Source organism: Lygodium microphyllum, chromosome 29 (assembly GCF_053477565.2).
Source record: "Lygodium microphyllum isolate KBCC chromosome 29, Lygodium_microphyllum_v1.1.10, whole genome shotgun sequence".
NCBI lineage: Eukaryota > Viridiplantae > Streptophyta > Polypodiopsida > Schizaeales > Lygodiaceae > Lygodium > Lygodium microphyllum.
In genome coordinates this window covers 25,267,062-25,285,145 of record NC_141163.1, presented here as the reverse complement: position 1 = coordinate 25,285,145, position 18,084 = coordinate 25,267,062, and the positions used below count along the sequence as shown (strand labels likewise).

At 39.2% G+C, this 18,084-nt stretch overlaps 1 protein-coding gene across 1 annotated transcript in view; it reads left to right on the top strand.

Moving 5' to 3' along the window:
• The window catches only part of LOC148010457 (uncharacterized), a 29,076-nt gene extending 11,780 nt beyond the window's left edge, over positions 1 to 17,296 (top strand). Inside the window, exon 2 of the mRNA XM_087671544.1 lies at positions 16,412 to 17,296. Coding sequence (XP_087527670.1) covers positions 16,412 to 17,120 — 709 coding nt within the window. The 3' untranslated portion in view covers positions 17,121 to 17,296. The remainder of the gene's footprint in view (positions 1 to 16,411) is intronic.
• Positions 17,297 to 18,084: the final 788 nt, after the last annotated feature.

The following is an 18,084-nucleotide window of genomic DNA, read 5'->3' as shown; positions in this document are numbered from 1 at the left end:
GGGACTGAGAGAGCAGAGAAAGGAGTTATGCCATGCATGACTAGGCTCTGATACCATGTCAAAGATGCGGGATCTAGAGCATGGCAAAGGTGGAAGCTATGGAGGATGGAAGATAAAGACACAACTCACGTTGACATGACAATGTAAACAACTGTTACATAAGTGAATTAGGTTTCAAGATTGAGACTTGAACTCATAAACACAATCTTGTGTATGGACAACAATGACACAGAAACTTGACAAAAAGAGACAAGTACTATTGCATTATCATCTATGAAAGTGATAGTTCAAGTACATCATTATATAGAGTTCTTTGGTAGCACTTAACATCCATTGTGCATATGGGATTTGTCTCTCTTCCTAGAATAAACTGCATCTTCCTAGCCTAGCTGTCCTATACAAAGGGACTAAAGTAGGTGTGATTGCAAATATCTCAATAGATGCCATAATGCATTATCTATCCATAGGAGAGGCTGGAGCCTATTTGTCTAAGGTTGAGAAAATGAAGATTAAATAGCAAGCTTTAAAGTTTACTTTAATTGTAGTAACCTTATAATATGGCAAGGAGTAGATGATGTTTATTGTCAATGTGTTATGCCTAATGAGGTGTTTATCTATCTTGGAAGAGTGTCATGACTTTACTTATGGAGAACACTTTGTTGGATGGTTGAATGCACAAAAAACCTTAAGAGTTGGATATTGGTGGCTGTCCATTTTCCAAGTTGCATTTGCATATGTAAAGAGGGGTGATATTTCACATAGGCGATAGTTGAGAGAATCGAAAGCACCCACTAACTCCTATTATAGCTTTATTACCATTCAAGAAGTGGAGCATTGACTTTGTAGGTCCAATTACCTCGCCGTCCTCTACACAAAAGATGCATATCATAGTAGTGGCTGACTATTTCACAAAATGTTCAGAAGCATAAGCAACAAGGAAGGATGATGCAAAGGAGACTATTACCTTCCTTTTTGAATTGATAATATGTTAGTTTGGTCCATCAAAAGAGCTGGTGTGGAACTATGAAACTCATTTCCTAAATAAGGTGATCAAAAGCTGACTAAGACCTGGTAGATAAAACATAATTTTAAAACACCTTACAATCCACAAAAAAATGGGCAAATTGAAATTACAGAGAAGTAGCCTCCTATTAAAATCCTATTAGAGATTGTTTCAGAAAGAAATGAGATTGGGATAGGAAACTATCTATGGCTTTATGGCATATAATACAACCTTTAAATAAGCCATTGGCCACACTTTATTCACGTTAGTTTATGGAGAGGAGTGTGTTTTACCCCTTGAGATCGAGTTACCTACAATATGATTTGCGATTAATCATTCTCTAGGGGATGAAGATGTACTTTTTGAATACTTTACGACCTTGGCATATCTCCATGAGCTTAAACTTCGGAGTTTATTACATCAAGAGGTGGCTAAGCATCACATTGAACAACTTCATGACATAAAAGTGAAGAAGTATACCTTTAGAAAATGGTAACTAGTGTTGTACTATGATATGCATAGGGAGCTTTTTCCTGGGAAATTAGAGCCTAAGTGGGATGGTCCCTACAAAATAGTTAGAATAGGTGAAAATACGTACATCGCACTATTTCCAAATGTACAAGGGTGAAATTTAAAAATAAGGTTAATCTTAACAAGATTAAACCTTATTATCTATAAGCATGCTGATGAGACAAATTCTTTGCATGTTTATGACATGTTGATCCGAAACTTGCATGAGAGGTTACAACTGGTTGATGGGGTAGCTAATTCCCTATTTGGAGCACCCATATCTGGAACAAAGATACTATTTTTTAGTGGAGAAAAGTATATAAGGTGATTGAGAAAGAAAATAAGACATTTGTTTGGGAGATTAATGTCTTCTATCATCACTCTACGAGTCTTCTAGCAAGTATCCCTATAGGTTTCAATGAAGAAGGTGGAATTGAGCCTTTGGTTCACCCTCTAAATGTGTTGAAATTTGATTACCATAGTTATAAGCAGAGGTATTGACCATGGTTGACTATGCAAACCCTTTCTGGATATATATGTTGTACTTTGATGGAGCATCCCCAAGATCCCAATAAGAAAGGGAGCATTGCGGTAGTCATTCGAGATCCCCCGACATAGAGTCAAAATGAAATTAGCTACCTACCTTAGGGTAGGATTTACTAACAATATGACAAAATATAAACCCCTAATAATGGGATTGAATGTTGCTAAGAGAGGTGGTATTTTCCATTTACGAGTAAAGGGGGATTCCTAGTTAGTATTGAATCAACTAAATGGGATGTACATAGTACGCAATTCCATTTTCCATATTATCACGCTACTATAGACCTTATCGATGAGTTTGAAAGGGTATCTCTTCAACTAGTTCCACAATATTGGAATCAATTTGTCGATCATAAGTGAATTATGCTTATAAAGAGGACCTCTTTTGCAACTATGGTCCTAGATCGAATATATCTCTTGATAACAAGATGAGATCTAGTTGATTATGGAGACTGTTATTTTAACATGCTTTATATGGTGGCAGGTGATGGTTAGTTTGGGTAATGTAGAAAATAGTTAAGACCCATCTGTTGTAATTATCTTGGATCCATAGGCTCGTTAGATGACATGGTATGTGTACACCTCTTGTTGTATATGTAGGAGGTATGGGTTGATGCACTTTGTTTAGGGTTAAGAGCTCTGTTTTCTCCTTGAAATGGTGCATCTTATTGAATGTCCAATACCACTCCAAGAGGGGATGTTGTATAACCTTTCTTGATTTATTTCATTAGGCCAATAAGGAAACTTTTTTTGGTGTAGTGAAATGATTTATCACGTTAGGTCAAGAGGGCCATGTGTCTATTTAGTGCAAGTGCATTTAATGGTTCTTTGTTGTAGTGTTGTACTAGATAGGTTTGAAGAAGCACCTGGAGGAAGCCAATTGCTACGTGGATGCTTCATGTGGCCAGCCTAGGTGATGTCTTTCCTTTCCAAGTTCCTTCTATTTAAATAGAATGTGTCAATGTACTTAAGGGATAATCTCTCTTTGTTGGGGATTGCAGTCAAGGCATGAAGTCTCCCTGGTTTAGGTTAGCCATATCTAGGGAGGTTTGAGTAGTTGTCTGCCTCTTGTGAAGACATTATCAGTGGGCATATAAAGCTTTGCCTTCGAGGTAGCCTTAGTGACCCTATCCTCCTAGCTTGCCAAATAGTTGCTTCTAGGAATTCTTGTTAGTTGTGAGATGGCTAGGGTAGCCTGATGAATAAAAAGAGAAAATAGTAAATGTGTCTAGAAAAACCTACAATATAGAGGTATGTAAAAAGGGGTTTTAACCCTTTAAATAAGAAAGTAAAGAGAAAAATCAAAAGTAGTAGATGTTTATTGCCTTGTGAAGGCTTGGTAGGTTCTTGGGGATGAGTCCCAATGCCTTGTCCTTTCTAGGGATAACCTTTAGCCAAAGAAAAATAAGGATAGTTTTAGCAAAAATAAAAGTGAGTAGATAAAAAAGATTCAGTGTCACCTTGCAAGAGCAGCTTGGTAAGTTATTGGGTACTAAGACTAGACCTGAGGTTGATGCCCTGGTCTCCTTGGGTCATGATATGCCCATCTCCCTTCTTTTTATACATTTGAGTAGTACATACTGAAGAATAAAGAATGTGAAAACATGAAAAAAAAATATGAATTTAAGTGAATCAAGCTATAAGAGTCCTCACCTAGAAGGAGTTCCTAGTCCAATTGTCCTTGGCTAGGTGGGTAGGTCAAGCCATCACTTTGGATGACTCTTCGATAGTTCTTTTGACAACCGGTCTATATTAGAGTAGTTTATTTGTAACTTGCTCTTGATATCTTTATCAGATTATGCTTGGCCTATCTCTCACGAAATTCATGCTTGGATCTTTGTGAGGGGGTTGGGTGAGAGCTATGTTTTGTGTAATGTTCTGTATTTTATTTGAAGCATCTTGATACTCTATATGATTCCTTTTTTGACATATCAGTTCATGACAGAGTCACTCTATCACGTGATCGCCAATGTGAGTGGCCATATTAAAAGACCAAAGTGTCCCAAAATTCATCATTTTAAAGCGGAAATGCAAGGCCACTGGAAGTGGTTGAGGCTGATCTAGTCATTTTAAGCATCAGTGAAAGATGAGTTTTAAAGTTGTATCTAAAGACAAACCTCACAGTGGTTCTAGATTTTTATAAATTTTTTTATAGGATGGACTAACAATATCAAGTGCCAACTAGTGTGGGATTTCTAGATGGGTAGGAAAAAATTTTCAGATCTTGATTCGGAGGTTGGGGATGTAGAAGTTAATAAGAAAACCAAGTGTGAAAGGGGATTTTTTAAAAAGGGAAGGGGTGTGTAACCCTAGGGCCCTCCCCTCTCCAATTTTTCATGTCAAAGGGGAGGGGGCATTTTTTTAATGGAAAAAAAAAGAAGCATGGAGAAGGCACAAGATGTCGAGAGAGGCAGAGATGGAGGGGTGAGATGGTCATGAAAGCTTACAAACACTGATAGTAATCAATTTTGCCATGATTATTCTCTATTCTTCATTTCCTATTGTTGCAACCAGCTCCTTGAATGGTGGTCTGATTAGAAAGCTCCATTTCTAGTATATTTCTCACCTCTTGTGGGTTGTTCTTATGGTAATAATCAAGAGAAGATCGTGATGAGATTTGGCTCTCTAGCTTGAACCAAATGAAAACAAGATGATGTCAATGTCGAGATGAGATGAACAGTGCCTAATAGAGCCTGAATCCTGACCAATTTGCTAGCTATGCATATAAATAAGAAAATATAAAAGATAATAAATATTGATAAGTCTTATTTTATATGGAAATTTGATTTTTTTAAATGTTTACTCATGGAAATGATGTGCATATGGAATCAAATGTCATATGAGAGTAATATGTGATGTGTTTGAGTACTGTCATAAAGAAAACACAAAATTTGACATCTCATTAATGAGAAATTAACTATCCAACATAGAAAAACATGAAAATGAAGTAGTCTTGATAATAATCGATAAAAATAGTTGAAAGAAAAATTGTATGTGGATGAAAGAGTGTAGCTGATGGCCATGGTTAGTATTTGTTGCTATGTGATCAAAAATTATAAAATAATGAGAATTTATCATAGAAATACTTAAGAAAAAATTAAAATTTTAAAAATATAGATTTAAATCCATAAAAAGAGAAAGCAATAGTAGAACATGTTCAAATGTATGGCGGGCTATAGGGCATGGGGTTTAGCCTCAGTCTACACCCTTTTGCATGTTAAAATGGTCGTTTAGGGGCTTGTTTCTATAGAGAAATATCACATAATATAACAATGTTACATATGATGAATCAATGTGCAATGAGATTGAAATACTAAGGGTTTTTTTCATGAAAAAATGAATGATTATGCATTGAACTGTAGCATTTAGGTTGTGTTGAATATCTGAAAACAACAAATACACAAACCCACAAAAGTTCTCTCACTCTCTCTCTCTACATGCATGAAATTGCCTTTCTTTGGATATCGGATAAGAAATATCAATGACAACATACTGACATTTGAAGAATCTACAAAGTAGGTTTATTTTGCTCTTTCCCAAAAATACATGTTCCAATGCTTTTACTTACAAATAGCAAATTTTAGAAATTGAATGTCTCATGAACTTATATTGCATCTAGGAGTGGAAAATTAAAAACTATTGAGCTAAGAAATAGATACACAAAGAATGACCCTTTTCTAAAAGCTTCCAAGCTGCATCATTTGAATCATAAACCATAGTACAAACTCACCATGTGGAAGCAGCCTCTGCACCATTTCAAATCATGTTAGTCCTACAATGTGAAATACATCAAACATTTGAAATGTATATGGTAAATGGATTTCAATAAGTGTTATTGCACCATCTTTATGGCCGTTGTGTTAAAACAAAGCATGTTGAAGTGGAAAATAGATACATACAATCCAACCCTTTTTTAATTATTCACAAATACATTAATGGAAACATAAACTACAACAGAGTATCCTCACATAGAATAACCTTGCAGTATTGAAATACATAGTAAATCTGAATTGAGAAGTACATCAAACAAGTGAATTCTCCATGCTACATGGATTTGTTAAATTCTTGTTGCTCCTCTTTAACTTCAATTGAAAAAAATGACTACACCGAACTGTCAAACATATACATGCAGTGATGCCTTTTTAAAATTCTTGTCATTTGCATATCTGGAAACATAATTCGTAGCTCGAAACCTAGCATGTAAACACCTTGCATCATTTACAAATTGAAAAGACATGCATTCAAGTATACAAGAGATCCTCCAACTCTATAGGTTAATTTCCGCTCATAATTTATTTATGGTGGCTTTGCATGGCACATCTTGAGAAAACATAAGTTTTCACTTAATGGGATCAATGTTGTTGACAAAATATGAAGCAATGCAAATTCTTGTTGTATCATTGCATGAAATTTAGTATTTTTTTTATAGATGTATTGTGTTTCTATTTTTAACAAGTGCTAGTCATTATAGACTATGGATTGTCATGTGGTGCATATGCCTCTTAATCTAAGAATTTCAGTCAATAGCACATAGGCAAGATCACACGTCCTTCTTCGGACATGTGTTATCCATTTTACAATCAACTATTGTTGAGATTGTGTCTTTATGGAAAAGCCTGCAAGCCATATCCTCATGTCCCTCCCTACTTCATTGGTTAGATGACAATGAAGAAGACTTCATGCAGTAGTTTATTCAGCCAATGTTTACATTCTTTTGGAGTGCAGCTTCTTGCATTCAATAGCAACCAAGATTCGAAAGAAACTTTGGAGGTCAAGTTTCATGTTGGTATATAAAACTAAGATCATCTATCCATTGGTGGAACCACTTTGTCTTCTGCTCAAGAGGATGATTAGCATTTAACAAAGTTTTTTAAGCTTCCATATGCCCTTTTCACTTTGCTCTATGACCTATTACATGCAAATGTGCAACAAGGAGAAATTCCTGCACCTCTTCACACCCATGCTTGGTCGTATTTTCAGTGTTGAGAAGAAAGTAGCCATTGTTGTTATGCTGCTAGCTTTAGGGAACACATACAGCCAATACCTTTGGATGTGGCCGCTCTAAGTCATGGAATTCTCACACAAGTTTGTGGAAGCCAACATGAAATATGGCCTCAATTCATCCAATGGCCCTCCATAGAAAACGATATCGCAGAAGTGAAAGATGACTTCAAAGAATCTCGTGGCTTGCCAAAATTGTTGTGGTGCTATAGATTGTATGCACACAAATATGATTCTTCCCCCACATGAGAATGGTACTCTTTAGTTTGATCGTTACTTGAACTATAGCATGATCATTCAGGGCATCTATGATGCATGCATGAAATTCTTAGATGTGAATGTAGGATGGCCAAGTCCTGCAAATGATAAGCGAGTTCTTTGAAACTTGGGCATCTACTACCTTTGTTAAGGGCGGCAACACCTCACAGGGGGAGCCAGTCAATTACTTGGGACTTGTCATTTCTGAATAAATTGTAGGTGATGGAGGCTTCTTACTTCTTCCATGGTTGATGACATCCTTCCCTTGAGCAATGTTGGGTGATCTGTGCATTGTAGGTGATGGAGGCTTCTTACTTCTTCCATGATTGACGACATCCTTCCCTTGAGCAATGTTGGATGATCCATGCATTGCTCATCACAAATTCCTTCAAACTTCCACATGCATCGTTGCTTAGTGAGCCTTGGGACGGTTGAAGGGCACATGGAATATATTGGAGGGTAGGCTATCATCTCCCAATGTTGATTCACTTCCACCCTTGAACACTAGTGTTATTTGGCACAACCTTCTAATAGATGTTTCAAATGAGCCATTGCCACTTGATGACATGTCTATTGATCTCAGTGATCCTCTAGTAGACAATCCCTTTGCTAATATTGGGCTAGATCTCTCACTATATGCTTTGATTTGTTATTGTATCTAAGATGAAATCATGGAGTACATATAGATGCGAGCTATGTGCTTTGGATCAATGCCAAGTGAGTAACCCAATGTTTCCTTTCCAATGCATCTCATATTGATTGCTTAAATATTTTTTTTGCCATGTATCCTATGTTTGAGAAAAAAGGTCGATGCCAGGTGAGGTGGTAAGTTAAAAGGGAGGTGACCTTCCCTTATCACTTAAGACCTTGAAGGGGTGCACAACCCAGCCCTGGGGGAACTTTGTCCACCTCCCAATGATCCGAAGCCGACACTTGTATACAGGTGTAGGTACTCTCCTATGCTCACCACTACTCTCGATGAGATAACTCCCTTTGAACATCCTTTAGTGCTTATGGTACCCATGCATGACACTTGAGGTGTATATAATCAAAAGATATGTATGGCATTAAGCTCCACTTATACAGTGATGACAAACCAGATGGATATGTAAATGTGCTTAGAATTGTGATTAGTATGCTCATGATGCTATTTATGATGTTGCTCAGGCCTCTCAGTCTATGAGCCATTCATATAGTGCATTTGCATCAAGGGAAAGACAATATTTTTAGTCATAGTCAATTAGGACAGTCATAAAGATTTAATTACAGAAAATTCTATATCACACCTACGAGCAAACCCTATAACTCATCTTGAAGAGGACTTTATCCCCTTCGATTTGAATCAAAAATCTCCTCAATGGGAGATATACTCTGAGAATTATGGCCATTTTTGTGCACTAAGGTCACTATGGACAAAGTGCAGACCACTCCAAGATAGACACACAAATCCAATTGCAAAAAATTCTAATCATTTTATGTCACAAAGCTTAATAGTTCATCTTGAAGAGAGCTTCCTCCCCTTCGATTTGAATAAAAAATCTCACCGATTGAAGTTTTCCACCAAAAGTTACACCCCATTTATTGACAATGACTGCATCCAGATGGTTGGCCACCAGAAAGGCAAGAGTAATGCCCATGAAGAACTCTAGAGGGAGATTAGAGATTCTTGGACCTCCATGAATGATGAACCTATCTTGGCACAAGATTACCATGGTGATATGCATGATGAAGTGCTGGATATGGATCCCTAGAGCTTGCTCAACCACACTTTATGCCACATACAAGATCTTGGCCAAAGGAAAGAAGACGAATGCAAATTTTACTACTAGAAATGCAAAAAATTAATTCAGTAGGACCACAAAAACAATGGACAGATCATAGATAAACAAGATGGACGACACATACCTTCATGAAAGAAAAGACAGGACACACATTGACCTAATGATTAGAGGATTTGCAAGCTTTATAGTAGAGGCTCGTGCCACCATTTGCTGCTGCACATGGGATTCATGAATCATCGATGAGGATTCGAGGCTGCCATCGCTGAGGCTATGTCACAACTCTATAGAAACAGAATTTGTATCCTTTTTCATTAATTTGTCTATATAATGATTTATTAAATTTATTTTCTATGCACTAATTAGATATAAAGAAAAGTGCATTGGAGCTGGCCACTGATGAGTGGTCACAGGTTATGGTGGACCCACGTGGTGGGTTAGAGAAAAGATAGTTCACACTTCCACCTATATGGCCCGATTGGGTGCCTGTGACTAGAACTCACGCATATTAGGGTTAGACTCGTACACAGAAAGGATTGATGCCTTGAAGTGTGGGCTAGATCCACCAGAACAAACAGTTACAATCAACAAGATGGCATGATCATGAAATGCTTGTATAATGTGCATGCATGGGCTGAAAGCTTGAAATGCACATTTCTTTGCATAGGAAAGTCACATGAAGATTCGGATACCATTTTTGCGATGTACACGGAAAAAGCTTTCATATGACACCCATATTGGGGGGTCCCTAAATTTTAGGAGATCCCTAAATTCTGTCACAACTCTATAGAAAGAGAATTTGTATCCTTTTTCATTAATTTGTCTATATAATGATTTATTAAATTTATTTCCTTTGCACTAATTAGATATAAATAAAAGTGCATTGGAGATGGCCACACTGATGAGTGGTCACAGGCTATGGTGGACCCACGCAGTGGGTTAGAGAAAAGATAGTTCACACTTCCACCTATATGGCCCGATTGGGCGCCTGTGACTAGAACTCACGCATATCAGGGTTAGACTTGCACACAAAAAGGATTGATGCCTTGAAGTGTGGGCTAGATCCACCAGAACAAATAGTTACAATCAACAAGATGGCATGATCATGAAATGCTTGTATTATGTGTATGTGTGGGCTAAAAGCTTAAAATGCACATTTCTTTGCATAAGAAAGTCAAATGAAGATTCGGATACCATTTTTGCGATGTACACGGAAAAAGCTTTCATATGACACACATATTGGGGGGTCCCTAAATTTTAGGAGATCCCTAAATTTTAGGAGGTCCCTAAATTTTAGGAGCCTCGAATTAGCCTAAAAATGCTAGTCCTAAAAAATAGGGATGTCATTCTAAAAATAGTAAGTTCTGTACTCTGACTGTGCTTACTAAATTTGGTTGTTTCTATTATTGACAGTATTCAACCCAAAAAGGAAGGCCATAGAGAAGAGACAAGTGTCAAGATACTTGTCACACAAGTTTCTAAGTGTCCCACCACTTGTCACATCTCATGACATGTGGCTGGACACCTGTCTTGTGCTACTTCACTTTCCCCTTTTGTACTAGCTCTCCCCTCTCCTATAAATAAGAGCTCGTTTTTCTTCATTCAACATCATTTTTCTATGCTATAAACTCATGTACAGCACCCACAGATAGCCAGAAACTGGCCCCATCCATCCCCATCATCATCCCCCACTTCTCCATTATCAAATTTCTCCATATTCCCTCTTCTATCACTGCTGTTTTACAGGACAGCAAGCCTGTAAATTCATTATAGCACCTCCTTCTCGAGCTCTTTCTTCCATTTTAGCAACAAGAAGCAAGCCCTATCCATGTACTGTTGATCAACGATGGAGAAAGGCTGATTTTCCCTTTTTCTTCTCTCATACTGTAAAAAAATCAGTTCTTATCATTGCATAATAGATCATGCATGTGTGTTTGTACATCTTTGCATGATCTTGTGAGAGTGAGAATTACTCCTTCTCACTCTCAGGTTGATTGTAACTGAGCTCTTCCCTAAGGGACTTGGGTTGAGCAGAAAAACATTCCTTCGGGGGGGGGGGGGGGTGGTTGCCCATCTTCAACCCTGAATCTTGTCTCCATTACTTTTACATTTTCGTGGCTGTAATTTTGTGAGTAATTTTCATTTTCAGCTTTAAGTGTTCATTCTCTTTTATATTAAATCTCGAAAACAAGCGAATATCATAATTGTTAAGCATACTACGTTGTTCGGGGCGTTTACAGTGGTATCAGAGCTTTGGCTCAGTCCTCACCCCCAACACTGGTAGTGCTTACAATTATAAGTTTGTTTGTTTTCAACCCTTGCATTGAGTGCTTGAGCTTTTTTTTTTTTTTCTTAAGAGTCTCAATGGATTAGTCGAGTGCTATCCTTCAAGCCATTCAAAGTCTTAGAGAGGAGAATCAGCAAATTCGTGAGCAACTTCTCAAACTAGAAAAAGTTGAGAATCCCAAAGAATTCAAGGAAAGAAGCCCATCTACTTCAAGGAGACAAAGCCATACTAATGAAAGGAGCCGATCAAGAAGTCGAACTACTTCTAAAAGGCAGTCCCATTCTACTTCAAGACAAAGAAAGAGATCGCGTCAAAGCTCATCCTCTTCTTCAAAGTCATCTGGAGCCTATTTTGATGGATCCTCTTCTAGTAATGAAGAGTCACACCCTTCTCGTGGAAGACCTCATCATCGTCAAAGGCGTCGACATTCTTCACCCTCGTCTCCATCTTCATCCCCATCAAGCACTTCATCATCTTCAACCTCAAGATCCGAGCATGGACGAAGGCATAAGAAGAAGAAGAAGACTAAGTCACTATCTCAACTTGAAAAGAAGATCAAGTTCAGCATGTATGATGGTTCCCGAAATCCTGATCTTCTTCTGAAGTTTATTCGTCAATTTCAAATTTTGTATGGTCATGACAAGTATAAAGAAAAAGAAAAGATTAAGTTTGCAGCTTTAAATTTAACCGGCTTAGCCCATACTTGGTGGACGGGGTTGGAATATGATCATGCTGCCCCAAAATCATGGTGATCCTTTGTTCGCATGATACAAAGCCAATTTCTTCCTGTTCATTTCAAAAGAGATGTAAAAATGGAATGGGATCGGCTTTGGCAAAGGAAAAATGAGTCACTTGGTGACTATACCAAGAGATTTTGGGAGCTACTTTTGAAGGTCCAACATTTCAAGAAGATTAGCAATTCGGAAAAGCTTAGGAAGTTTCAAGGAGGTTTGCATTTTAAACTTCGTACTGCTCTTAATCATTATCATTGTTCTAGTCTCAGGGAACTCATTGACCATGCTGAGACATGGGAAATGGAGCACAATGGCAACAAATCATTCCAAAAGAATGATAACAAGAGAGTAGCTGACGATGAGGAGTATTCAACCCCAAATGAAGGACAAAAACAACGGCAAAAGCAGCCCTCAAATCAAAAGAAGATGAAGCCCTATGCACCTCCTAATGCTCCTCAATTTTGCTCCAATCTATACCCACAAGCAAAACAACTTTCTGAAGAAGAAAAGAAACGCTTCATTAAAGAAGGTAAGTGCTTTAAATGTGGACAAACAGGCCACATAGCGAAGCAATGTCCAAACAAGGGACAAATCAAGGTTTCTAACAACAAGCCTAAGTCACCAATGAAATTCAATGCTATTAGTGATGTAGTTGCAAACACAACTCACACTCCACAGATGCGCAAATTATTAAAAGTGTGGGGACAGTTGCAAGGTAAGCAAGCACTATTCTTGATAGATCTTGGGGCGAATGAAAATATCATTTCCTTGCAATTAGCTAAAGAGCTTGGATTAAAGAATGAAGAGATGGACACTCCGACAGAAGTTTGCCAAGCTTTAAATGCTGATGAAGGTGACACAGTGAAGACTGTGATACCCTACATTGGCAAGCTCAAGTTTCAAATTCAAGGCTGCAGTGATGAAGATACCTTCTGTATCGGAGACCTTGATAGTTGCGATGTGATTCTTGGCATGCCCTGGAATCATAGAGTAGATTCAACCATCTTCTCTCAGAAAAAGAAGGTAGAACTCACCAACAAAGGCAAGAAGTACGAGATCCAAGATGGAGTTTCTAGAGACACCATACCTATGGTAAGCCATATGCAAGTCTCTAGAGCAATTAAGGATTGTGTTCAATGTTGTCTGCTTTATGTCACTGATGTAAAAGATAATATGAATGCTGAAAACCAAGAGCAACTTCAGCTCTTGGAAAAGTATAAAGATTGTTTTTCGGAAGATCTTCCTTATCAGCTTCCCCCAGAAAGGCCAGAAGACCATCATATTGATATTATCTTGAGCAGTTCTCCTCCTAATATAGCACCATACCGTGTGAGCCATCCTCAACAAGAAGAAATCAGAAAGCAAGTCGAAGACCTACTCAACCGTGGACTAATTAGGTCAAGTAGCTCACCATTTTGTTCACCGGTTCTTCTTGTTCAAAAGAAAGATGGCACATTCAGGATGTGCATTGATTATCGAGCCCTCAACAAAATCACTATGAAGAATCGGTTTCCTATTCCCAGAATTGACGACATTTTGGATTGTCTAGGAGACTCAAAGGTTTTCAGCCGCATTGATCTAAAGAGTGGTTATCATCAAATTAGGGTAATACCACAAGATGTACACAAAACTGCTTTCCGCACTTCATACGATCTTTATGAATTCTTGGTGGTTCCTTTCGGATTAACCAATGCACCAGCCACCTTTAATCGAATGATGGAGTGCATCTTTAGAGAGCATCGACAATATGTCGGTACTTTCTTTGATGATATTCTTGTCTTTAGCAAGAATGAAGAGGAGCATCATCAACACTTGGAAATTGTTCTACAATTACTACAACAAAATCAACTCTTGGTAAATGGTAAAAAGAGTGAATTTTTCATGCATAAAATAAATTACCTTGGGCGTGTCATCTCTTTTGAAGGGATTCAGATGGATCCTGAAAAGATCATGATAATCCAAGAATGGCCTCATCTTCATGATGTACATGAGGTGCGATCGTTTCTTGGCTTATGTTCTTATTACCGCCGCTTCATCAAGCATTTTGCACATATGGCTTCTCCACTTCATGACCTTACAAAGAAGAAGATCTCTTTCCAATGGAAGGAAAAAGAGAAGGCAGCCTTCAGAAGGCTGAAAACAGCTCTTACTTCTGGACCTGTTCTTATCATTCCAGATCTAGTAAAACCATTTGTGGTGGAAGCAGATGCTTGCGGTGATTGTATTGGTGCAGTGCTAAATCAAGAAGGCCATGCCGTAGCCTTTGAAAGCTGTCGTCTAAATGATGTGGAGAAAAGGTATGACATTTATGAAAAGGAGCTCTTAGCAGTGGTTCATGCTTTAAAGATATGGAAACATTATCTTTTAGGCAATGAATTCCTTATTAAAACTGATCATCAAAGCTTGAAGTATTTCAAGACTCAAAAGCATTTGCACGAGAAACATGCAAGATGGCAAAATTTCTTGTCTATGTTTCATTTTCAAATTATGTACACTCCATGGAAACAAAATGTAGTTGCTGATGCACTTTCTAGAGTGCCTCGCATTTCAACTATTACAGTGACTCATCATGAAGATTTTCAAACGATGAAGAATACTTATGATGAAGATACTGATTAGGGCTGTCACAACTCTATAGAAACAGAATTTGTATCATTTTTCATTAATTTGTCTATACAATGATTTATTAAATTTATTTCCTTTGCACTAATTAGATATAAAGAAAAGTGCATTGGAGCTGGCCACTGATGAGTGGTCACAGGTTATGGTGGACCCACGCGGTGGGTTAGAGAAAAGATAGTTCACACTTCCACCTATATGGCCCGATTGGGTGCCTCTAACTAGAACTCACGCATATTAGGGTTAGACTCGCACACATAAAGGATTGATGACTTGAAGTGTGGGCTAGATCCACCAGAACAAACAATTACAATCAACAAGATGGCATGATCATGAAATGCTTGTATAATGTGCATGCGTGGGCTAAAAGCTTGAAATGCATATTTCTTTACATAGGAAAGTCACATGAAGATTCGGATACCATTTTTGCGATGTACACGGAAAAAGCTTTCATATGATACCCATATTGGGGGTCCCTAAATTTTAGGAGATCCCTAAATTTTAGGAGGTCTCTAAATTTTAGGAGCCTCGAATTAGCCTAAAAATGCTAGTCCTAAAAAATAGGGATGTCATTCTAAAAATAGTAAGTTCTGTACTCTGACTGTGCTTACTAAATTTGGTTGTTTCTATTATTGACAGTATTCAACCCAAAAAGGAAGGCCATAGAGAAGAGACAAGTGTCAAGATACTTGTCACACAAGTTTCCAAGTGTCCCACCACTTGTCACATCTCATGACATGTGGCTGGACACTTGTCTTGTGCTACTCCACTTTTCCCTTTTGTACTAGCTCTCCCCTCTCCTATAAATAAGAGCTCGTTTTTCTTCATTCAACATCATTTTTCTTTGCTGTAAACTCATGTATAACACCCACAGATAGTCAGAAACTGGCCCCATCCATCCCCATCATCATTCCCCACTTCTCCATTATCAAATTCCTCCATATTCCCTCTTCTATCCTGCTGTTTTACAGGACAGCAAGCCTGTAAATTCATTACAGCACCTCCTTCTCGAGCTCTTTCTTCCATTTTAGCAACAAGAAGCAAGCCCTATCCATGTACTGTTGATCAACGATGGAGAAAGGCTGATTTCCCCTTTTTCTTCTCTCATACTGTAAAGAAATCAGTTCTTATCATTGCATAATAGATAATGCATGTGTGTTTGTACATCTTTGCATGATCTTGTGAGAGTGAGAATTACTTCTGCTCAACCCTGAATCTTGTCTCCATTACTTTTACATTTTCGTGGCTGTAATTTTGTGAGTAATTTTCATTTTCAGCTTTAAGTGTTCATTCTCTTTTATATTAAATCTCGAAAACAAGCGAATATCATAATTGTTAAACATACTACGTTGTTCGGGGCGTTTACAAGCTGGGTGTCGTATTCAATCTACCATCACGACAAACCGGCATCATGGAGTTATTTTCACTTATACATGTTTAACCCTGATGCACACTATGGGTAAAGGGGTGAAAGTTGCATGCAAACTGGAAAGAAATGACAACTTGCACAACTAGTTCCTCTAATAAGGAAAGCCACTTTCTTTGGAATTTCAAGGGGGGCCCATTTTTCTTGGGTGCCCCACTCCCCCCCCGTGAGACCATGTTGCAGAACCCGCTTCCGAGTCCCCCACTGCCACGTCATGCGACAAGGCCCTTAATTGAGCTGCGTGTGTCCCAGGTTTAAATATGTGCAAGAGCAGACTAGTCGAAGGGCGACTCGGGGAGTAGTATCACGTCGTCTCTCGAGCCTCGAGGAAAAAGCTGGACCTACAGTGCAGCAGTATCGCTTGTTGTCTGGTAAAAGGACCGATAGGTCACGCAGGCGCTCAATTTTATTAGAAACCAGCAGGCCAGACAGACACATCAGAACACAGATCGCTGCTTGTGAAATTAGAAAGCAGGAATCTGTTGATATGGCAGCGGGAGATGCAGAGGCGCATGATGAGGTGGTGCGGGAGGTGAAGGTGAGGAAAGGGGACGAGTCGGCGGAGAGGGCGAAGGGGTTCCCGGGCAGCTTCAGCAGCCCCATCCGCTCCTACGACGTGCACGTCTACTTCTTCCATGGGGACGCGCAGAGCAGCGCGGCGGCGAGGGAGCTGCGGGAGGAGGTGCTGCGCGAGTTCCCGGAGCTGAACGTGTACCGGCTGTGGGAGAAGCCCATCGGGCCGCACCCGGTGGGCATGTTCGAGGTGGATCTGAGGACGCCCGCGCAGTTCGCGCGCTTCGTGCCGTGGCTGCAGGCCCACCGCCGCGGCCTCTCCGCCCTCGTCCACCCGAACACCGGCTTCCCCCTCCTCGACCACACCGTCAACGCCATGTGGATCGGCGACAGGTACCCGCTCATCACCACCTGCCTCAAGGACCGCGATGACTCCTATGGCTTATGATTTCATGCATCACTCACTCCCAATTGCGGGTAGTACATGGCTTGTAATTCCCCTGCAATGATTCCTCCTCCCCAGATAGCATCGTTATCGTCTGATCTCTTCGCAACTAATTGTACGCATGTTTCTTTTGTCTCCTCTTTCCTGTTGGATATAATATAATGTTTTAGAGCCTGAAATCTACAGTGTCTTCGATTGGAATGGACGATGGGCGCACTCTGTTGGTCGATTGCCTCTGTTTTGGTTGCCTTTCGTATCGATGTGACAGACAGACATTATGAACTCGATTTCCCAAATTATACAAGCAGAACTGGCCGAGGTTTGTAGAGATAGGCTAAAGTACTCACCCACTTCAGTCTTTCATGGAACCTAATGTATTTTGCGTGTGGACCAGTAACTGTGATAAGGTTGTTTGCTCTAGTTGTTAACGCAATTACTGAGGTTAAGGGGGCCATCTAAGTGAGGTTAATGGCGAAAGCTTCAATGTGATTTGTCAAGATTTTGTCAAAAAAGAAGGTATCTATTTGTCACAAAATTACCCCCACCCCCCTCACAACGCAATAGGTGAAAAACACAACTAAGGAATAGTTTGCAGGCCTCGTGCAACTTGTGTGTGTGAGGAATTAGGTGTTGCTACTTTTTGTCAAGGGTCGACTCATCCGTACGATCTCAGCGTTGTACAATCCAACAAAATCGCTGAGGGGGGTTTTGCTAGGTGCCACTAAACCGGCCCCCCTTACCCTAAGTCCATGTGCCATTAGAGGGCAAGGATTCAAATCTTGTAATTTGACTCATCTCATTGTGACCTTTTTAAAAACCACATGGATGTCAATAAATGCCTTTTTTTCTCGTCGCAACTCACAAATACTCATTCGCGCAACCATGGGAAAAGCTTCGCATTTGAGTATGCCATTTGCGCAATTATGTGGATGTATTTGCACAATTGCCAATCCAAAAATTTTCCCAA